This window comes from Bison bison, unplaced genomic scaffold, assembly GCF_000754665.1.
Source record: "Bison bison bison isolate TAMUID 2011002044 unplaced genomic scaffold, Bison_UMD1.0 scf7180017864263, whole genome shotgun sequence".
NCBI classification, from domain to species: Eukaryota; Metazoa; Chordata; class Mammalia; order Artiodactyla; family Bovidae; genus Bison; species Bison bison.
In genome coordinates this window covers 11,465,666-11,488,924 of record NW_011494835.1, presented here as the reverse complement: position 1 = coordinate 11,488,924, position 23,259 = coordinate 11,465,666, and the positions used below count along the sequence as shown (strand labels likewise).

Here is a 23,259-nt window from a genome sequence, read left to right as displayed (position 1 = left end):
GTCTATCTTCTATTTACATCTCTCCAATGATTCTTCATTAACTAAAGAAACGGAATCTCCACGCCTCTCTCTGATCCTCAAGGTCCCTTCAAACAAGACACCTATCTATCAATCTAGGCTTTCTGGAAATGAGATGCTGTGTGGAGTCTGTATTTACTGTTCCCTCTGTTTCTTCATAAGAATATTCTGCTTTATTGACTATGCCAAAGCCTTTGACTGTGTGGATCACAATAAACTCTGGAAAATTCTGAAAGAGATGGGAATACCAGACCACCTGACCTGCCTCTTGAGAAACCTATATGCAGGTCAGGAAGCAACAGTTAGAACTGGACATGGAACAACAGACTGGTTCCAAATAGGAAAAGGAGGACATCAAGGCTGTATATTGTCACCCTGCTTATTTAACTTACATGCAGAGTACATCATGAGAAACGCTGGACTGGAAGAAGCACAAGCTGGAATCAAGATTGCCAGGAGAAATATCAATAACCTCAGACATGCAGATGACACCACCCTACAGCAGAAAGTGAAGAGGAACTAAAAAGCCTCTTGATGAAAGTGAAAGAGGAGAATGAAAGAGTTGGCTTAAAGCTCAACATTCAGAAAACGAAGATCATGGCATCTGGTCCCATCACTTCATGGGAAATAGATGGGGAAACACTGCAAACAGTGTCAGACTTTATTTTTTTGGGCTCCAAAATCACTGCAGATGGTGATTGCAGCCATGAAATTAAAAGACGCTTACTCCTTGGAAGGAAAGTTATGACCAACCCAGATAGTGTATTCAAAATCAGAGACATGACTTTGCCAACAAAGATCTGTCTAGTCAAGGCTATGGTTTTTCCAGTAGTCATGTATGGATATGAGAGTTGGACTATGAAGAAAGCTGAGCACCGAAGAATTGATGCTTTTGAACTGTGGTGTTGGAGAAGACTCTTGAGAGTCCCTTGGACTGCAAGGAGATCCAACCAGTCCATTCTGAAGGAGATCAGCCCTGGGATTTCTTTGGAAGGAACGATGCTAAAGCTGAAACTCTAGTACTTTGGCCACCTCATGTGAAGAGTTGACTCATTGGAAAAGACTCTGATGCTGGGAGGGATTGGGGGCAGGAGGAGAAGCGGACGACAGAGGATGAGATGGATGGATGGCATCACCGACTCAATGGACATGAGTTTGGGTGAACTCCGGGAGTTGGTGATGGATAGGGAGGCCTGGTGTGCTGCAATTCATGGGGTCGCAAAGAGTTGGACAGGACGGAGCGATTGAACTGAACTGTTTCTTCATGCTGTTCCCTTCACCCAGAATCTCGTGTTTCTTCCCCATTATTGATGGTCAAATCCTAGCTTCCTTTAGGGCCAGTCTCAAATGTTAGCTCCTTTTCAGATTGCCTCAAAATAATATGATGCCTCCTTCTCCTGAATTCCCATAAAACTTTGCATTCACCTATGGCATGTATCACACTCTGACTTGCCTCCAAGTCCTTGGCATACTTTTTTTCTGTCTCCTTCTAGATCATAATGTCTTTGGAGGCACTCACTATATGCTTTAAAGCTTCAAATGGGAGAAAATGAATGGCAGTAATAGCACCAGGAATTAAGCCCATTTATTCTATAAAGCAGAAGCCTGTTGTCAAATGCTAACCGTCTTCCACACAGTCCTCATAAAAAGAATGGGAAAGCATATAATGAAGTAGCACACAAGAGGAACATAGAGTGTGAGCAATTATGCCAGCTCCTTTTGTAGGAAGAACACAGCTGAGATAAACATAGAAGCAGGTTATTTACCATCCACGCGTCTCACTGCCAAAATCTGCCACTTCTAAATTTTTCATTAAAAGAAATCAAGGAAGGTAAACAAAAGTAGCCCTTGGGAGGCATCAACAGAATGGAAACGGCATATTTACCAGCAGGGCCTCAGATGAAACGTCTAATTTGTTCTTGTAACTGCATCTTTGGGGGCCAAACACTTGTGTTCATGCACTTGGTGCACGTACACACACACCCCGTCTCTAGGTGCGAAGTGAGCGGACCAGGCTGGAGCCACCTACCTTCAGGGCATCCTGAGTGTCATCCAGGCAGTACACTCGGAGGCTGTACTCCAGCGAGGAGCAGCAGAGTGGCCCGAAGATGGCCAGCTTCAGGCGCTTTGCGGCTGCTTTGGTGGTGGACTGCCCGACCAGGGCGTAGGTGCCGAGGTTCTCAGAGAGGAGGTGGCAGGCCTCCGCGTCCAGCTGGATGTAGCACGGGGTGGTGAAGTTCTCCTCGCCAACCACCACCACGTCCTGCGGGACAAGAAGGAGGGGCAGTGGCTGAGCCTCTGATGGCCATGATGGTGGCCAGTGGAGGTGCAAAGAGCAGGACCTTTACCCCTGAGTTTTAATTATTCCTTTTCCTGCTCTTTTTTTCTTTCCCTGACTTTAGTATACTTTTATTTCCATTCTTCATCATTCTCTCCCTTACTTAGTTTGCCTGATAACATGCTTTATTTAGAAGACGTTCATTTAGCCTTTTTTGATCTTTCAAGAATCTACATTCTGGGGTCTACCTAAAATTCCAAAAGAAATTTATGTTATCCTTTGAACTTCAGTATATTTGAGTTGATTATCTGTTTCTGACCATTTGCTTTAATCTCTAAATTGCTAATTTAATCCAAAAGTACTCTTTTAGTTTGATGTGATTTCAGCATGGTAGTGTTTCCCCTAAAAATCTAGGGGTTTGAAAAGAATTTTTAAAAAATAATTAGGAAAATTAAAGAATTATGCAATACCATTCTACTGAGTTCTCCCAAACTCACCTATCAATTACTTTTCCAAAGTGATACACTGCTTTACCTCATAATCTGGGCTCGTGGACTTTGCTAAAAGCACAGTATGGCAAACTCTATGCATTTGGCACATGTTATTTTTCATGTAAGCCTTTAAGCAGTCTACTGTTTTAGATTTTTAATGTTTAGCAAGAAATAAAAACAAGCGGAACTGATAACTATATTAACCAGGTTTTGATTTAACCAAATGACTCTGGCCACAGAAATCATCTGAAAGACCAAGCACAGAATCCATAAAACAAGGGTCACAATTCCATGGCAGAGAGGTAACAGGACTGTGTGAAGCAGACAGGGCAGAAGACAATAGGGAACGGCAGAGACTGCGGTGAAGCAGAGCGCAAGCCAGTCTACAGAGCTCAGTGTCCACCTGCCTTTAGTCACCGCAGCCATGGAGGAATGGGCTCTCAGTACTTTAACTGTAAGCATTTTTGCTGTAGGCATTTTTGCCTGGCAATTAATGGTTAGTAAAGCCGTTTTGCCAAAAAAGGTGAAATAGTAAAAAATAAAAGACACATTAACAAAAATAATAAAACATGAAAACATGAATAACAAAAAGACTTTATTTTGAAATAAAAAATATTTTAAAACATTTGAAATGTGTGCGGATTCATGACAATACTGTACACATAACCTGTTTTTATTTTGAGGGTTATACATATGCCCTTGTCTTCAATATCTTTCATTCCTAGTATTATACATATTTTTGGTTGTTCATGCATCTCCTATGCATTTCGCTTTTCTTTTGCAAAAATGTCTTCCTAATTAAGAGAAGTATGTTTCCAAATACCAGGATGCATATTTATAATTGAGCTTTATATTATGTTGTAAACGTCTCTACACCATTGCTTGTTCTTGGTTTATATTCTCACATGTGCCATGACAGATGCTCCAAAATTCTATGAGAAAAGTGGGCTCAACTCTAGGCCTTTTCAGCCCTTGGCCTCTTTCAGATTTATGGAATATAAAAATGTGAGTACGTGTCAGTGGAGAGATGAAACCAAGCTGTCAACTTTGGTTTGAGGTTGACCAAAGAGGTGACCAAACTGTCATACCAAACTGTCCACCGGTTATTTTATCTTTTACACCAAAATTGTCTTATGATAAACTAGTTATGTGGCAAAAATGCTTGTGGAAGTAAAGATGTCTATGCCAAAGATGCTTACAGTAAAAGTACAGTAAAAGTACCAGGTACAGCAGGAGTTCAGGGTTAGGGAGGACGCAGCCTTTAATTTTTCAAGAGAAGTTGGAAGTTCAGATTTTGTTTTTTGAAATTGTCCAACTTTTAATTCATTCAAATTTAAAAGAGAATTTCATGTGGGAGAAATGAAATCATGTGAGGGCACAGCCCAGGCTCTGCATTAGGCTACTTAGTCTCTGCAGAGGCAGCAACCAGGTTACTTTGCTTCCTACCGTATCTATGTGGGCCTGGCTCATGGTGAGCAAATGGTTATTTATCAAAAACACGAACAAACGTTTCATCATAAATTGAGTCCCCAGGGCTTGTCACAGCTTTGAAAGTTGCCACCTCAGATGGCTATTTATTAGTTAGCCCTTGCAACATCATCTGAGCTACACCATGGCTTGTGTTTTAATAGCATTCATGAAATCATTTCTTCAGCTGAACCCATACCTAAAGATGAAGCTCTAACTGGACTAAAAAGGAGAGAAAGGTACTCAGCACCTCTAGGCTTATTTCAGCTCCAAAAGGACACCTGCAAAGAAGCTGCTTTCTCCAGCAGGGCAAGGACAAGCCTTGAGTGTCATTTCCTGATGGTGTGTTACAGAAAGCCTCCTAGAAGAAATGGCACAGGACGAAGATGCTCCCTGTTCCTGTCACAAATATAATTACAGTGTTTTCATAAGGATTTCCCTCTTTTACTCTTCATAACTCTTTCTTTTCTTTTCCTCTTATTATTGTTGTTATTGCTATTATTACTCAAATCCAGAAATACGGTATTATGGTAATAGGTGGAGAATCATGCCAACAAAGTAGGATCCCTTGAGATTAAGACTTTTATGTTTCTGAGATAAATCATTTAAACTTAAATGAAATTGAAGTTAGACCTGGTCAAGTCCAGTCTTAACATTAAGTATAGCCCTAGACTTTAATCCAGGTCCTCTTGCAAGAAGCGATGCTCACATGACCAAGATGAGAGTATGTCCATAGAGAAGACATTCCAGATAATCCCAGGGATACCCTGCTATGCTTCTATCTCTACTATTATTTTTTCCTAAAATATTAGGAGTTGAGTCTTAATGTAATTTTTTTTCTATAATTTTCTTTCCCAAAAGAAAAATACTGTAAGTAATCACAAAATACATACAACACGAGTCGTGTACTGTGCTTAGTTGCTCAGTCATGTCCGACTCTTTGCAACCTTATGGACTGTAGCCCGCCAGGCTCCTCTGTCCATGGGGATTCTCCCATGCCAAGAATACTGGAGTGGGTTGCCATGCCCTCCTCCAGAGGATCTTCCCAACCTAGGGACTGAGCCAAGACCTTCCGCATTGCAGGTGGATTCTTTACCATCTGAGCCACCAGGGAAGCCCACATACAACATGCATATTGGATAATTCTCTTGTAAAGACTACACAAATCACTTTTTTTTAGGTATTAGGTATAGAATCTTCATGGTAAATATAACAAATCCTTTTGCACTTAATTTCAGGTTTAACTACAGGGTTCTGATGGAAAGAGCAGGATCTGTTTAAGGCACTGCCCTTAAGAAGTTCCAATGGCTGCAGCTACAGACAGCCAAGGTGCTATACACAGTCTTCATTGCATTGGAGCTTAGGATACACACTTCCTGTTTTCCCAGGTTAAATTCAGACCTATTTCCAGGACTTGTTGGCAAGTAAGTCCTAACATTTTCTGACCCAGGTGCAATGTTTCTCTACATGAAAATTAAAACACACACACACACACATATACACACACACACAGGCTTCCCTGGTGACTCAGATGGTAAAAAATCTGCCTGCAACGTGGCAGATCCAGGTTCAATCCGGTTGGGAAGATCTCCTGGAAAAGTGAATGGCTACCCACTCCAGTATTCTTGCCTGGACGAGTTGTCCATGGACAGAGGGGTCTGGTCAGCTACAGTCTCTGGGATCACAAACAGTCAGACACAACTGAGTGACTAACACTTTCATTTTCATATCTGTATATATACACACCACATATATATATATATTTCCCTTCCCAAGATAGTATGTATATTCAAAAGGGATTTATGTAAGACTCTTAAGTGCACTTTCCCTATGAGTTAGCTAATGACTGGTCATCATTTTCTTTGTGCTTACCAGTCAGTAGATAAAGCACTCAGGAGCCAGTGTCTGACTGTCTGTCTCCCCATCTCCCCCTCCCTCTCTCTTTCCCTTTCTCTCTCTCATTTTGAGAATAAGCTAAAATTCCACCCATGTTTTGCTTTAAAACTAAAAGCCTTCCCATGATCGCCTGTGCTTATCCGCATGAACTGCACCTTTATCCCCACAGAGGCTCACCTCCCACTGTCCCTGCGCTGCCTGGTTCTTGAGCTGTATCTTCCAGTCCTCGGTGCTGGGATCTGCACAGTGATGCATAGTGAGGATGACGGGGCGGGTCAGCAGGGCTCCCGGAGGCCCACAGCTCACCACAGGGGTCAAGAGAGTCTGAGAGTCCTCCATGGGCGGCCTGGGAGGGGAGCAGAGATCGCATGGTGACAGTTCTCTAGTATTTAGGTACTATGTACTCACTGAGATTTCAGATCTACAGTTGCACAAATAGTTTCCTCTTGGAGGTTTTACTTTTGGAGGGTGGATGGTGGGTTGAGGCAGAATTAAGTATGAAGACATGCATTTCATACCAAGACTTTGATCTTGTAAGACTTGAGGTCTTTCTGATAATAGTGACTCTGTCTGCATCTCTTTGATCCTTTCCTTCAGACACAGGTCTGCCTTTGGTAATTTCCTCTAAATTCATGTACAGATACTTTCAGGGTGGAATGAGATGGAACAGAGTCCTTATGAAGTTACATAAGCATTTTCTTTCTGATAATACTTGCCAGTAGTTTCATAGAGTTTTAGATACTTTTGTGTTTTTATGACCTAACTTGAAAAACACTTCAAAAAAATCACTTTAGAATAAGGATACCCTAGAGCTAAACTTCTTCCAAATGACTTTCAGAAATAATTCAGGCTAGTATACCAGATTCATTTTTTCAAATATGACCAAGGAAGAACAGAGAACTGTATTTCTATAGCAATTTAAATGGATATTTCTCTACATGTATACTTCATACATGGTGGCTCAGTGGTACAGAATCCGCCTGCGATGCAGAAGACCGGGGTTCAATCCCTGGGTCAGGAAGATCCCCTGGAGAAGGAAATGGCAAGCCATTCCAGAATTCTTTCCTGGATAATCCCATGGCCAGAGAAGCCTGGCAGGCTACAGTCCATGGGATTGCAGAGAGAAGGACACAACTGAGCCACTGAACAACAATAATAATTCATACTCTGAGAATTTGGGTGGGAATGAACTTCAAAGATACAAATTCTTTAATTCTATGTTTCTTTTTTCTTTTTAAATTGCCTTATTTCCCTAATAAGAATGTAATTAACAGGTAATGAATAAATTAACTCAAGCTGTCAGTTGGTATGTGAGGACAGAGCTCCAAGGTGTTGGAGTGGACTGCCCAAGCCTCACAACCAACAAGGGCTCATGCTGGGACTAAAACCAATGCCTTTGCAAAAACGACACTCAAAACTGTGCTGTCAGAATAGCCTGACTTAAGAAATCCCGGGCTCACAGAATTTTAGAGCAGTAAGGACCCTCAAAGTCAACAAGCACAGAGCTTCTCCAACAACATGCTGACTTGGTTGGTAGTGAGGGGTCACCTCACCTATTCTCAACTCAAATTTACAAAAAATTCTTAGTTGGAGTGAATACAATGTGCCTTCCTGACACATCTCTCCACATATTCCTGACCTGCTTTCTCTCCACTTTGACATTAAAGAGCCTCTCAAACATTTAGAGATTTTTATCTCTAAAAACCTTCTTCCAGACCAAACTTCCTCAATTTTTGCAACTTCAGCTAGAAAAGCATGGTTTCCAGGTCTCTCTCCATAATTCCATCTTTCTGTTATGAGACATGTCTGTCAGCTTCATTGTCTTCACTAGAGTGAGGCATTGTGAAATGAATGGAAGACCATCTCCCCTTGGTGTCCACGCAAGAGTGGTTCCAAGGAACCCCCTGAAGACACCAAAATCCCTGGATGTCCAAGTTCCTTATATAAAAGGGCACAGTATTATATTAAATGGCATATAACCATTACATAAAAATTATATAACTACTACAAAATTTCTTTAACCATTTATAACCAAAATTATATAACAATTACATAAAATGATATATAACCTATGCACACCCTCTCACATACTTTAAATCATCTCTAGATTATTTATCATACCTAATACAATGTAAGTGCTATGTAAATAGTTGCCAGTGTACTGAAAATTCAAGTTTTGCTTTTTGGAACTTCCTGGAAAAAATGCCTCTTTTTTTTTTTTTTTGTTTACAAATATTATTGATCCAAAGTTGGCTGAATCTGTAGATACAGAACTCATGGATAGAGGGCTGACTGTACTTAAATATACAGTATAGCAGACTACTGCTTTCTTTGTTTTGGGATGACAGTGGAGCCTACTGGGCTCCACTCTATGGGGTCGCAAGAGTCAGACATGACTTGGAGACTAAAGTACCATCACCATGTAGTTATATCAATGCCTCACAAAATTGTTGCTTTAGATTATTCTCAATCAATTATTTATAAATATTATTTAGCAGACTTGAGTTAGATGGGAAGAGAGAGATAATATGGTTAAGCATGTCCCTTATAGAAGGAGGCAATGACGCCCTAAGAAGGTTAAGTAATTTGTTAAAGCTGACCACTCTGTGTACTCTTAACATGAAAGGCTCTTAGGCTGTCTGTGGTTATAGCAATGGCTTCTGAACCTATACAGAGAAATTTATATTTAGCCATCTAATTTTACTTTAATTGTTTTAGGAAATTTTTCAGGTCATCTATTTCTTAATGCTATGTTTTTCCTCCATATATTGGCTACCTCTTCTAGCCTTTTATCTTCCATAAATTTGATGTAACTGCCATTTACGTTCTCATTCCAGTCATTGATAACATTGTAATATAAGAACAGGGCAAAGACAGAGACATTTTCAAGGACACTACTTGAAACCTCTCTCTAGTCTGACATCAATACTTTGAGTTACTCAGTTTAGTCAAATATAAACCCATTAAAAATGTACACTGTCCAGTTCATATCTTCCTATTTCATTCACATGGATATTACAAGGGTCATATCAAATTTCTTTACAAATTGCATCAGCCACTTGAACTGGATTTTCCTCTAGTCTTTATCTATGGTTAATATATTCAATACTATGTAACCTAGAAGTTAGCTTTTATCTGTGGCTCACCCTCACTTAACACTCAGTGAATGATAGCAGCCACTATTATTTCTTTTTCCTGCTGTTGGAAGACTACGCTCCCTGAATCGCTCACGTTTCTGCATGGTCCCAGTTGTCTTTTCAAGACAACTGTATAGCAATCACCTTTGACGATACAGTGCTTCCCTCTGGAGTAAATGGTAGACCTGTCCACTTCCCATTACAAAACACTCAGGCTCCCTAAACACAACGGTTTATTCCTGGAGTGGAGCCACTGAATGTATAGACGTCGTCTGTCTTTACATCACCCTTTCAGAACTGAGGCTTGGGAAACTGGCACAAAAATGGTAACACTTTGGATAGTGGTGTTGCTGTGAGCACGTCGTCTGACTCAGGAGTCTTGTGTCTTTTATCAGCATCTACAAAACTGTGGCAGCCACCTTGATAGGTCACAAGTAAGGTCAAATTTTAGAAATTCCTAAGTTCTTAGTGATTATTATCATCAGGTCTAAGAACTCAGTTAAAACTTAACATATTTCCCTTTAATAAAACTTGGCTCTCTGTGCTTCCGATTTTAAAATTTCACTAGAATCCCTCAACCTATAGCTTTCCTTTCCTCTTATTTAGGAAAAAAAAAAAAAAGTTAAACGTTATCTCTCTTTTTAGCCTTTTAACATCATCTCCATTCTCACTGAATAACAATAAAGTTTGGTTAAATCTGAAGTTATCAACCTGGAGATATACATGTATTTGGAATCACAAGGTAGGTGGCAGCTTGAGAACTCATTACTGTCCCCTTTAGTTTCATTTCCTCTGAACCCACTCTGCCCTCCTTTGTTCCAGTCTGAAATGCATTCTCTAAGGACGTGAGTGACGTCCTGCTCTCCTGTGCCATAGTTGATATTACACTTTTCTTCCTTAAGCAGTAACCACATTCTTATTTAATTCTACTTTTCTTACTGGGGGGGCGGGGGGGGGGGGGCGGAAAAAGTCATGGCTGCATTTTCCTGAACACTATGCTTAACCTTTAGTTACAAGTATACCCTGAGAATACACATTAAACTTTTAAGGAAGCAGACTAAAGTGAAATGCATTTCAAGTGGTCCTTGCAGTAGAGTTGGGGATTAGAAACAGCTGTCTCTCAGTCTGCTGTTAGCAGCCGGTGCTTGAGGAGGAGGGGGAGGGGTTCTTCTCATCACTGAGTTGGAACAGAAGGGAGACCACTGCCTGCTGGGCTGGGGCGCTGTCAGACCTGCACTCCCCTGGCATGCAATATTGATGGGCACCATTCTTGGAGGAGGGATAGCAAGCGAAGGAAAGGGCAGTAGGTGTCAAAAGAATTTATTAACCCAGTGAGATGCAAGAATGTAATGAATAGGGAAGTGGTGATGAGGAATTCATAACCGGGAATGAAAAACAAAGAAGAAATAATGATAAGAATCTTTGGGGGTTTTCAAGATGAAAGAAACAGCACTGAAATTGGAAACACTTCCAAGTATACATGGAAGAAGCCACTTAGGAAAGGTTAAGATTTAACTGTGTGAAACCAAAGGTCACAGCATTTAAATCCACATTCCCTTTATTTACATAAAGGGAGGATATTAAACTACATAAAACAAAAATAGTAGAAAATAAATTTTTAAAATCTGTTTTATGTTTTTGCAGAGAAGGGCTTTACTATTATGTTTCATGTGTTATCTAAGATGTTTAAGCACACTTTCTGTAAATATTAATTGCAGATGATACGGAAATAAACGTAAAGCAAAAATTAGCTACAGAAATAGCAATTAAGTAGAAATCCAATAATTACCAATGATTAAATTTTAAAAACTTTTCAGAGTCCAACAAGGATCATTTATCATGATAAATGCTGGGTGGATTCTGAGCACCCTAGGACAAAGCCCTCAGATGGGAATTTTAGTTTTCTGTCAGATTTTCTTATCCTTTGCTTGCTGTTATCAGTGAGGAGAACTTCTACGCAGAAGAGCACAATTTACAAAACTCTTATAAAAGCTATTGCATTGGCTGCCCAAGGCACACTTGTAAGGTAGGCAGGATAAGTATTCATAGTACTTTTTTTTCTCCCAAAGAGGAAACTGATATCTAAAGAAATTAACACACTTGCCTAAAGCCACAAAGGTAGTCATAGGCAAAACTGGGATCTGAACACAGATCATTGGTTTTCTTTCCCATCAGTGGTGTATTTTGAGTTGCTTATCCAGATTTAGGACCTTGAGAAATTTCTATGAACTGTTGGCTAGAGTAAGCTGAAAATTGCTTCTTAAAAAAACATCTTCCTCCCACCTATCTCTGTGTGGAGACGAGACGCCTTCTATTAACACACACATCTTTTGTCAGGTCCCTCTGGATGACAATTCCACTTTAGGCTCAGCTGCCTTTTAAAGCAATCGGTTTCATGTATAACTAACAACTTGAAATATTTGCACTTTAGGTATCTGACAAGGAATATCTAACTCACTTGCTATCAAAAGATCAATTGAGCAAAAGAAAATATTTATGGAAGCCACTCTGAAGGGCGTGCCCCCATTTCCCTAGATAGGCCAAAATCTGTCCCTGGATTAAGCCTGAACAGCTAAGTGTTGTGCCCTAGATTGAACTGCTGAATCCTTGAGGAATTATTTTATTGAATTTATAATTGGGTTTTATACTATCTACTTGCATTGAGGGATACCAACAGAAGTAGCCCTGTGAAGCTCATCGCTATTTTCATATTTTAAAGATGTTGCTTGCTGTATGAAAAAAAAAAATGTTTTCTTTATGAGGAACCAAAGGAGAAGTAACTGAGCTTCTTCCAGGCATCTTTTTCCCTTCTGGACACATGGATCTTATAACTTACCATGTTTCCCTCTTGAAAGCTTTGAAACAATAAGTTCATGACCTATTAACAAGAAATATGCTGGGAATTACATCAAATATTTTATATTCTAACTGCCTACCTGACTTTATCTAATCTTTTCTAATCTTATTTTATTTTTTCCTTTTTTTGTTGTTTTTTTCATCCACTTATTTAAAAAAAAAAGTTACCTCCTATTGAAAGATTGTTTGCATAAATCACCTTGAATCATTTCTTTAGAAGTAGAACTTCAATAAATAAAAACTATGAAGAACAGTCAGAGAATAAGATTTAAATATACCTGGATTCTACTCCCTGCCTATGTTACCTTCAGTCTCTTTATAGCTGTTCCTTCAAACTAGAAATTTAGGACTCTACCTAAAAGAGAATATCACTGAGTTTCACTGAGAAATAATAACGTCAACTACTATTTTACAAAGTTCCAAACACCACATTAAAATAAATGAAAACGGTCTGCAATATGATTACAAACATAATACATTTTGGCCCACTATCCTAACGTATTACTTTATTATTTATATTCAGTAAATATAATGATAGTTTTAATTGCCTCATCACTAACATGCTAAACTTCTAACTGGGATTTCGTCCTTAAAAAAAAAAAAAAGTCCTAAACGCCACCAATGTCCTACAGTTGACAGATCTGACAAATCCAATACCTTCTTGAATTATCATTCTCTTTCTTTGCACTTCAATTTTAGTAATACCTCTGTCAATCACTTCATTTTGAAACTCTTTTTACCTTTGATTTTTTCTTGTTATAATTACAATCATTCATTCTTTCATTAAAAATATTCACTGATGAACAACTATACATTAAGCTTCTTGCTAGATGCCAACTCTTGCTTATGTGCCTTATCCTTATCCTGCCTTATCTATTTAGTTTTGCTCCTTCTACCCAAACCTTAAATAAGAATATTTCCAGGATTTCCCTGGTAGTCCAGAGTTAAGAATGCACATTGCAATGAAGGGGACTCTGGTTGGGGAACTAAGATCCCACAGGCCTCGGAGCCACAACTACTGAGCCCTAGCACTCTGAAGTCTGCACCACAACCAGAGTCTGTAGGCTACAGTGAAGGATCCTGCTTGCCACCAACTAAGACCTGACATAGCCAGATAAATAAATATTAAAATGAATGCTTCCCAAAGTTCTTTCCGCAGTCCTCTTTTTTCTGCCTCTGCACTTTTCCCCTGAAGAATCCACTCACTGGTGCCTGTCCATGTGCATCTCCAGCAAGAGTTGCAAGTCCCCTCTTACACAGACCACGTGCAGAGAAATCAGAATTTGTCTTTTCTCTCCTTGAACCAGTTGCTGCTTCCGATCACCTCTTGCTGCTCTCACAATTTTCTCAGTGCCCAGGGCTTGAACCCTAAATATATTGTTTGTGTTCTGCAACTTTTGCCACACTTTTAACCAGCTGTGAAACTTGTCCTGAAATACACTTTTCTTTCCACTCTCCAGACTCAGGCCTGGCTGCTTCCCTAGCCCCTCCCCCACATACTTTGATCTCTGCCATGGGTCAACCAGGGCCCCGGCCTTTGGAGTAGTCTTTCTGTTTCCCTTCCTAGTTCATCCTGCACACGGTCACTGTCAATCTTTAAAAACACTGCTATTCACGTAGCACTTGGCTGCTTAAAGATCTTCCATGGTTCCCCACCATTTACCCAAAAAATGTCTATTTACCTTTATTCTTGGAATGTCTAAATTGATTTTTTTGGCCTTTTGAGAAAACTCCTAGACAAGTACACAATATGAAGAAAGCGAAAATTAATGCTCATATCTTCAAATTGTGTTTTAATAAGAAATGACAAAAGGCAAAATTTCAGGCTGAGTCAGACTCATTTTTTAAACTGTTACTGGAAGCAAGGCAAAAAGGTCCATGTTGGTGCCGTTAGCTGTGGGAAGTGTATCCACAGGGCAGGGCAGGACGAGGCTTCGCAATCTCTGCAGGGGTGTGTCCCGTAGAGCGCAGGCTTGCAGCTCAGATGCCTTTCGGTTGCAGAGAGCCTGTCCTGTGTCTGCAGCTCATTTAGGCTGCTCATCTGCCATCCCCTGCTTTTTCTTAGTGCATATTCCGTAATGATAAGGCCCCCTCTTGTCACATTCACTTGCCACATGCAATTAAGTTCACACCTCCCTTTAGACAGTTCACATCACCAGATGACCCACTGGAAGGTATCCAGCTGGAAAAACACCCAGTTTTGGATTCAATAAAGGCAATCAAAGAGAGGGAAGATGGAGCAAAGTAATCAGAAATTTCCTACACATGTCTTGAAGTCACATTCATGTCTTCTCTTGTCTCACAGCATTTCCTCTGAAAGAAGTTCTAAGATCACGTGAGCAATAGACAGACACTGTGCCCCAAAAGGCACTGTAACAAGAGGGCAGAGGCTCTGTTTGTGCACTGGATACTATGGAGTGGGGATGGCATGTCAGCAGAAGAGCTTCGTGAGGAGATGACCTGGGTGTGAATTCTGCTGACCCTCAGCTGTTAACTGTGAAACCCTGGCTATGAACCCTAGTCCTTTCATCTCTAAATGTGGAGCTCATCATAACTCGCAGAATAGTGAGGAATAAACGAAGTGAGGAATAAATGAAATTACCAGTATGCTGACTCTACGGTAGCTATGTTTTGTATTCTTACTATACACTAAAACAACATACTCGTCATTGTGACTTCACAAGAAAATTGCATCTCTTTCACAACAAAAATGAGTGGAGAAGACTGTCTCATTTATTTGAGAGAGCTGTCTTGTGTTTGTTCCCTGCTGCATGGTCTCTGGTGTACATTTTCATTTGAGATCCTGAGGATCCTCTAGCTTCACTTTCATAAACAGAACTTCATTGAGGCACACCAAATTTAATAGAGCAATTCCCTCTGCACCTAACTTCAAGTGGTAGGCATAGTAAGAGGTGATTTATAGTTTCCTTTTCTTTAAAGTTAAAGGCAGAAGAGCCTAAAGCAGAATTGTCTAGCTTTGTCAATTTCCTGCTTTCTCCCTCCTTCATCCAGAGTGTACAATTATCCTGGTCAGGGTGCTAACTAAATTGCAGGAAGAAAAATCACACAAGGCACCTGAGTGCCCACGTCTTTCAGCTTCAGCACACCCTGCAGCAGCTTCTTAAGGTTTGATCTTCAGCCATAGATTATGGTGATCACATGGAAAATAGCAGACCACAAACACTTTCTCAGAATAAAGCACAAGCCAATACTCATCTCTGTTTAAACCAAACATCCATGTTGGCAAAAGGCCTTCAGGGATGGATATACTTAGTGTTAACCTTGATTCTAGACAGAAGAAAGAAGAAAACTAAAATATAAAGGGATCTCAGTTTGCTAATCTTCATTTCTCCTGCTGCAAAAGAAGGGCACTCGGAGGGACTGTGAATATTACTTTACATTGGGAATGGAAAAATGAATATTTGATGTGCACAAATACAAGACTTTTAGTGATTTTCTGTTGCTCAAATTGAAGGCACATGAATAATGACCATGGAATTTTATTATTTTCTTGGACAGGCTCATGTTTGTGTAGGTGAAAGTATATCACCTGAGGAAAACACTGTTCTGCGTCCTACAGGTTATAAATACCGAATCTTTACTCAAGAGCATAGTAACAGAGCTTTTTGGCTACTGAAGACAACGACTAAAGAGAGATGTTTTTCTGAGGATGACAGAGGGGAAGAGAAAAGATATAATATCTTATGATGACATGACTTAGCAACTGAACAACGACAACAAATGATAAGCTAGCTCTACATTTGGCATTCTCACTTTGCATCTAGAGCTCAGGGCAGTTGAGCCAACGCCTTTCCCCTTTGGAAAAACAGTGATAATTACATGTAAGGATTGTCATTTCAACAACAACTCTTATTTTAAGATCTCAGTGCACTTCAGAAGCATTCATCAGTCAGGCCTCTAGAGTGCTATTTAACACATACATTTTATGTGAGAACGAATCAAGAATGACCAGATACAATTTGTTAGAGGCCCAACTGAAAACTGAATTTAGGACTTCGAAACTCTTGTTATTTTTACTCAAAATAACTTCATCTTTATGATTATGATATATTCAAAACACTCTTAGATTCAACCTAGTTTTAATCAACCCTAGATCCATTTAGCAAAGCCCAAGCATAGATTTTATAGGTGCTAAATATAAGAAGTGGGTCAATAACACTTAAAAACTACAAGACAGTCCCCCAAAGAAGAATCTGCAGGTGAGAATAAAGAATCCAGGTGAGAATAAAGAATCCAGGTGAGAATAAAGTGCTAGGCTGAGGTTGGGATGGCAAGTCAAGGATTAAAGGGTTGTTCAATTCTATGTGACCTTTGAACCTAAAATGGCTACAGGCTATATTCCTGAGCCAGGCCACATGAAGCCAATTTCTCTTTGTATCTTTTGCACAATTTACGCATCACTCTTCCAGCCATCTTTTCAGCTAATATGGCCACATGTCCACTTGGGGAAAACATCTCTGGCCTTCTGCCCATATTCAAGATCTGCAAAAGTGTCTGGAGCTCCAAAGATAAAGAGGGGTAAAAACTGACCTTTTATGGGTCTAGTTGAAAAGGAAATGCCAGAAGCAGGGCAATCAAGACAAATGTATGTTGAGTTTACTCTGTCTAATATACAATTCTCCCAAGTCAGACATTGATAAAGTCAAGTGCACCAGAAAAAGCATATTTACCTCATATTTTCTTTCCTGTGTACAGTCACATACATTTCGTAGACTCTCCCTTGGGGAATGGCCCCAGCGGGAATCAGCAAACTTACTCCTGAATAGCAAAAGAGAAAAGCAGTCACATAAGACCTATGAATCAAAAGGAAACTTCACAGAATGCCTTTGAAGCAAGTGGAGAGGAATGAGGAGATTTTGTGGCCACATCGCCATAAGCCTGCTGCTTTCTCTCTAAAGACATGTAAATATTCATAGCCACCCGGCTTTCCTCCCTTATTGGCCTTATTTGTTACCACAGCTCCCTCTGAACTGTTATGGAATCACTTAAAGGAATGATGTCATTTTTTTAAAAAACTCTTGCTTTATTTAAGGACTAGACAGATGGTTCCACTGGTGTTTTCCTTGTAAAATGAGGGGAAAACCAACAACTGCTCTTAAAATTTCAAACAGCTGTAATGATGCATCGTTTCTAATTAAAAAAAAAAAAAATCCCCACAAGACTCAAAGTCAGGGAAATGCTAACCTCAACAATATCAAAAAACATTTATTTCTGAAGTATCTGGTTAGCATCAGTGTTTTTCTGCAACAAATAATTGGTGAAGAACTTCTTTCATCATAGGTAACTCTAGAAAGTGAACAGCAACCGAGCAATTGCTAGTTTTAGTCACAGCAGGCCAAGTAGGTTTTTACTTAGTTGTTAATTGGTGCATTTTGTAGGACTGTTGGGTTGAGCTCTGTTCTAAGTCAACTGTGCTGACAGTAATGGTTTGTAACTTTAGTTTGCAGCAAAATTACCTGAAGGTTTTGCTAGTGCACATTATGGGATCCTACCCTCAGAGTTTCTGATTCAGAAGGTCTGTGGAAACTGCAGTTCTAACAAGTCTCAAGGTGACGCCAATGCTGGTGGTCAGTGGACCACACCGTAGGAACCATGGGCTTGTACCCGTGTAGCATTATCACAGATAGTAATTCAAAGTGGGCAGCAACCTGAAGATACTTGCCTCCACAATTCTATTCTAATAAATGCAACGGATCTCAACTCTATCAAACATTTTATGGAACCTGACTGTGAGTAGAGTTTTTCATGGGTTGTGAATGCCAAGAAGTAAAAGATAGTGTTCTTGTCTTTGAGTAGCTTAGTAGCTTATCTAATTAGCAAGGAAATGGAATATGCCATATGAACACAGGACCATAAGGAAATTGCTTGACTACATTGGAAGGTCTCAAGAGTAAAGGACAGAGTTAAAGAGGAATAGTTAGTCAAAGCCCTTTGTATAGCTGGTTGCAACTGTTGAGGCGTAATGTGCACCTTGTCGTGCTGCAGGAAGTAGAATGTCATGCTCACATCAGACATCAGGATGGTTTGCTGAGGCACACAATGAAAGGAGGAAGACCACACATGAGGCACTCAAGCCTCGGTATTTTTATTTTTTCCAATGGGAACAATCAAATGTACCTTTATGTTTGTTAAGGGGATGAGACAGAATTATGGATGCAAAGTAACAAGAATAAGGCCTGAGACATATTAGATTACTGTAAATAAAATAATGCATGTACATCACCATTGCCCAGTACATATTTAAACATGCTGGCTCTCTCCTTTCTACTTAAGAAGCCTTTAAAATAATTCATATGTGAAAAAGTGACAAGTGTAGAAATGGAAAGGAGAGGTATAATCCACTGGCTGCCATGAAAAAAAAAAAAACTGTCTTGGAAATAATACAATATTTAAACAAGGAAAAAACAGTAGAGTATATTCTGATCTATTCATTTGCAGACTATTACAATATATTTAAAATCATGATTTTAAAAAGCATGCAATTGCATGGAATGAGAAAGATTGGAATAAAAGCACTTTATGTAATGTGTGATCTCAGCTCTGTGAAATGTATTTTAGAAAAGGAAAAATGATATTCCATTAAATATTTCAATTTATTAAAGTACACTTTTAAAAGGCATGGGGTGAAAAATTGCTGAGGTGTTGAAATGGGGGACTGAATGAGAGGAAGAATCAAAGACAAGTTCAATCGGTTCTCTATATTACTTGGCTCTATGGCTGTTTACACACTACATTCGCTTCTTATGCTATGTATAGATCTTAGTTCAAACTGGTTTTTTCTGTGTTCACAGACTACTCTATCTGGCCCAAAAGAGTGCCTGGACATGCACAGGGAGTCCATTAACCCTCTCATAACTGATGGCTCCATAGTGATGAATAAACACCAAACTTTAAGCAAACATTATGAGTCACTAACTTTGGTTCACTATTTAAGAGCTTTATGGAGCTTACTCTCTACATGCAGATAACTAAATGAACTGAAAACTGAATACTACTAAAAGGCACTACTTTAATCCTACCTTAAAGAGACACATGATGAAGCTATGTGGAGTGAATACCTTAGAAATACCTTGACCCTGAAGACTGTGTAAAAAAGAATTAATGAAGAGTTGATGTCTAATATCATGTCCTCTGATCATCTAATTTCGTATTCTGAAGTACTGCTTCCTGTAGGAAATTGGAACTGAACCAACTGATACGTTTTCTAATTAATTTGTCCTTTTAAAGTGTGATGACAACAGTGAAGGCTTTTGGCTTAATGCTGCCTCTGAAGGGCTATTAAAAAGAAGGTCAATGGCAGTCGTAAGTTATGCCTCGGCAGAAAGTTGTAAGTGCAATATTTCTAGAGGAAGTGTTTTCAGAGTTGGCTAGAGGAAGATAAACAGTTTTGCTGATCTTGACTGAAGTACTATTTGTTTTACATTGAAAGTAACAATAGATTTGGATTAGATAGGATACATTTAACTTTTCAGGCCTAATGAAAACAAATAATAAAGATAGGTTTCCCAGATCTACCTCTGCAACATAAACACCTTGAGGAATTACCTGAGTTGGGGATAATGAGGTGACCCCCAAGGGAGTTGAAGGTGCCAAACGCAGTGCAGGAGGGGTCTGTCTGCCGTGCTAGACTCTGATTCTTCAGGTTGAGGGCCTCATTCTCCAACAAGGATTGGGTCATCTGAGGGGACAGTTTTGATGCAAACTCAGAGAGATCATCTTGGGGTGTGACAGCACCTGAGGTATTGTACACTTTGATCTTCAGGTTAGGCAGTGGATCCAGAATTGGAGAGTTGGTCATTGGGATTTTGTCTGAGACATCATGCAAGGCATAAACAGGTCCCCTGTACATGGCCGCGGCTGATGTGAGGTCTGGGGGTACTGCCAGGAGATCTGAGTCAGAAAGAGAAAGGACGCCCATTTGCATTCTTCATTCAGACAACTTATATTAGTCAGACTCTCCCTGACACTTTCTGAACCAATAGCAAAGCAATTCAACAAATATTAGAGATGGACAGACACTAGGGTTCTACTGAAAATGGCAATTAGATAGCTGGAATCTGTTTAATTATTGGCTACAAATAAATAGACAAGTTCATTCTATATTTTGCCTTGAAGATTACTCATTGTTTCTATGGTACTTAGCTAACTCAACAGACTGAATCTGCAGACACTTGTGATCCTCACTACGTGACTAGGTAGTAGTCATCTATACGGGATTTGGGTTCATCTGTAGACCACTATATTCAGACCAATACAAGATGCCTTGTTAACAGGAGAAGAAAAAGGGAATGTAAGAAATCTATCAACCAATCTTTGTACTCTTCTCAAATAAAACTTTAAAAGTATGTCAGAGAAACCTGTTAAAAAAGGGAAAAAAAGAGATCTGTGCACCTTGTCAACTCTAATGAGTTATATGAAGAAATTAACATAATCAACAAAACAAATGAAAATCTTTGTCTTCATGGAGCTTATATTTCAGCTAATGTAGTTTTATTGATTTTGAAGACATATAGGGAGGCTGCTTACATGCTTAAATCCACGTATGAAATGCAATGTCAACTGACCTTGTCTTGCTGCCTTGATGTTCACAGGCTGAAAGCCTCCATTGAGTGCAGAAGAGTCAATAATATCAGACTCAAAGTCACGATGATTCTTCCTATACACAAAGAGGGCCACAACTACAGAAATGGCCAGGCAGACTATCACAGCTATCACAATGCCGACATACAGAGCAACATCATCTGAATCAGGAGCAGCTAAAGGGGAGAAGGAAACAGGCAATTCGGTGGTTAGAGAAACTTCTCACAGTACATGTATGTATTGCTATAATTTTTTTCAGACAGTTATTGCCTTTTTTATAGGTTAATTTCAAATCTATTTCAAAAGCTATTTAAAACAACTGTGGCCTTTCAATGGAAAATTATCTTGCATTTTTTTCCTCTCTCACTCTGCATCATTCACTCACTATCTTAAATTGGGCAACATAACACACCATTTACTACAAGGCATAAAAGGAAACTGGAGCTAAAACCATCCCAACCCATAGGAGAAAGAAAAAAAAAACTTTATTACTAATTTCAGGTGGAGAAGTTTGGAAGGCAGCTTTGAATTCACTGATAGTTCTTTAAAAACAAACATAAACACTCTGTTAGAAACATCTGGCATTTACTGAATCTGTATATTTATTGCACCAGAATATTTTTCTAAGTATCATTCCCAGTCACAAAATTACTTTCCACAGCACTCTTCTCACTTCGCCCTAAATCAGTGAAGGGGTGGGTGGGAACGATGGAAGGCAAGGCAAGGCAAACACTGGGAACAGACATGCTGGGTTTGCAAGGTATACTTTCAGAAGACCCAGGTCTGGGGAGCAGAGGCTAATGCTGATAACTCCAGGCTTTCGCTACAGATTCAGTATTACCTCGGAGAACACTGAGCTTCTCACGGGTTCTTGTCAGAGATTTACCTGTGAGCCACTCATTACTGGAATAAAATATAGCTCTATGCTGTAATGAGTAAGATAACGGCCTGGTTCAGTGATCAGAAAGGTCAGACTACCCCCAAAAGGCAATTAGGCATTCGATTAACACGGTGTGAGGTCAGCTGGGAGGTCTGTCTCTGGGTAGAGCAAGAAAAAAATTCCTATAAATGTTGTATGTTGCCTTAGTGGCACAGAACACGCTCTGATCCAATGGCAAATGGTGATAAAAGTTGATAATTCAACCAACAAAAGTAAAGCTTTCCTGAATCCTTTAGACATCTTTAAGTCTCTATTATTTTTAGTTTTCTGTGACTCACAAAAATGACCAGCAAGATTAACCAGAACTGTGTGCTCACTGTGAAAGGTGATTAAACTGGTGCTTCAGATGGTCAAGAAAAGCCTTTTGATGTTGAACTTTATACAAGGGCATTTTTATTTTGCAGGAAGAGAATTTTCAGGTTTGCAGGTCTCTTGGCCTCCTAAAGTCAAGGAACTACTCCTCTCTCCTAAGACTCACAGTCACATGGTTTACATGGTGAAATGACTTGTCTTATGCCATGTATCTGTAACACACTGACAGTAAAATAGCATTCCCTATGGGAAATCACTCCATTTCTTTCAGGATTTTGTTTAAATGTACTATATGTGAAAGAATTTGTATTCTTTTTAAATAATTGTCTTTACCAAAGTTTCTAGATTCTCTGCTCAAGCATCAATCAAGTTGATGCTGGCAGATCTTTTCAGGAAACCAGTGATGTACCAAACCCTCAGGCACTGTGAGCACTGCTTTCAGAGTACTGATTTCATTTTGCTGCTGGGTTCCATGTGAGGCCCTACCGCAGTGCTCTGAACTCTGGTCAGAATACTGTATCTAAAACCTTAATGTTTTGCTTTACCAGGCTGTAATTACTTATTCAACATGCATGATCTCTAACTCAATGGATCTGCATTTTTTCAACTCTTTACTTTCTAGCATTTGAAACCTGCCCTTTATTTAGATCCACATATTTCATGATATGTTTTGCCAGCTACCGGGACTTAAGCTTTGAATGTTAGACTGATAGATTTTAAAGCTGGCAGAGACTTGAAATGACCCTTTCTTCTTTTCAGCAGTGAAAATCTAATTTGTTTTTCACGTTGGAATATATTAGGCGCCGCTTTCCTGTGTGCACATCTGTGATCCAAGGGAAGGTAAACTTGAACTGGGGGCAATAATGTTAAATGATTATTCAGCAACATAAAAACCAAACATCAAACTTACAAGAAAATCCATATTCATTCTGGGTTCTCTGCTCAGTTGAAATAGGATAAATGAAACCTTGAAAAAGAAACAAAAAATGAAACAAAAATGGGAACAAAATCAAATTAATGAGGGAAACAAAATGAGAAGCATGAAAAATGGCTTAAATAAAATAAAAGAAGAAACCTGGGTCCTTTAAAATTCTGGTTCAGTACAGAATTATGATTTTGCATCTCCTGTCTGCTCTGGAGCCTCACTAAGAATTAATAAGGAGGCAGATTGAATTTCAGAGCAAAAACTGGTCTCGAGTCACTAACTTTGGAGTGCTTAAAGTCTTTCTTTTATTGAGCATAAACTCTAATGGATCTAATTTA

At 39.4% G+C, this 23,259-nt stretch overlaps 1 protein-coding gene across 3 annotated transcripts in view; it reads right to left on the bottom strand.

The window, feature by feature from the left end:
* The window catches only part of UNC5C (unc-5 homolog C (C. elegans)), a 428,547-nt gene that overhangs the window by 31,135 nt on the left and 374,153 nt on the right, over positions 1-23,259 (bottom strand). For 2 of the 3 annotated variants that reach the window (XM_010848326.1, XM_010848328.1), the window contains exons 8-13: positions 22,907-22,963; positions 20,729-20,920; positions 19,710-20,054; positions 16,835-16,922; positions 6,328-6,496; positions 2,048-2,281 (exon numbers count right to left, since the gene is read on the bottom strand). In XM_010848326.1, the coding sequence (XP_010846628.1) occupies positions 2,048-2,281; positions 6,328-6,496; positions 16,835-16,922; positions 19,710-20,054; positions 20,729-20,920; positions 22,907-22,963 (1,085 nt within the window). The remainder of the gene's footprint in view (positions 1-2,047; positions 2,282-6,327; positions 6,497-16,834; positions 16,923-19,709; positions 20,055-20,728; positions 20,921-22,906; positions 22,964-23,259) is intronic. The other variant, XM_010848327.1, reaches the window with a different exon arrangement.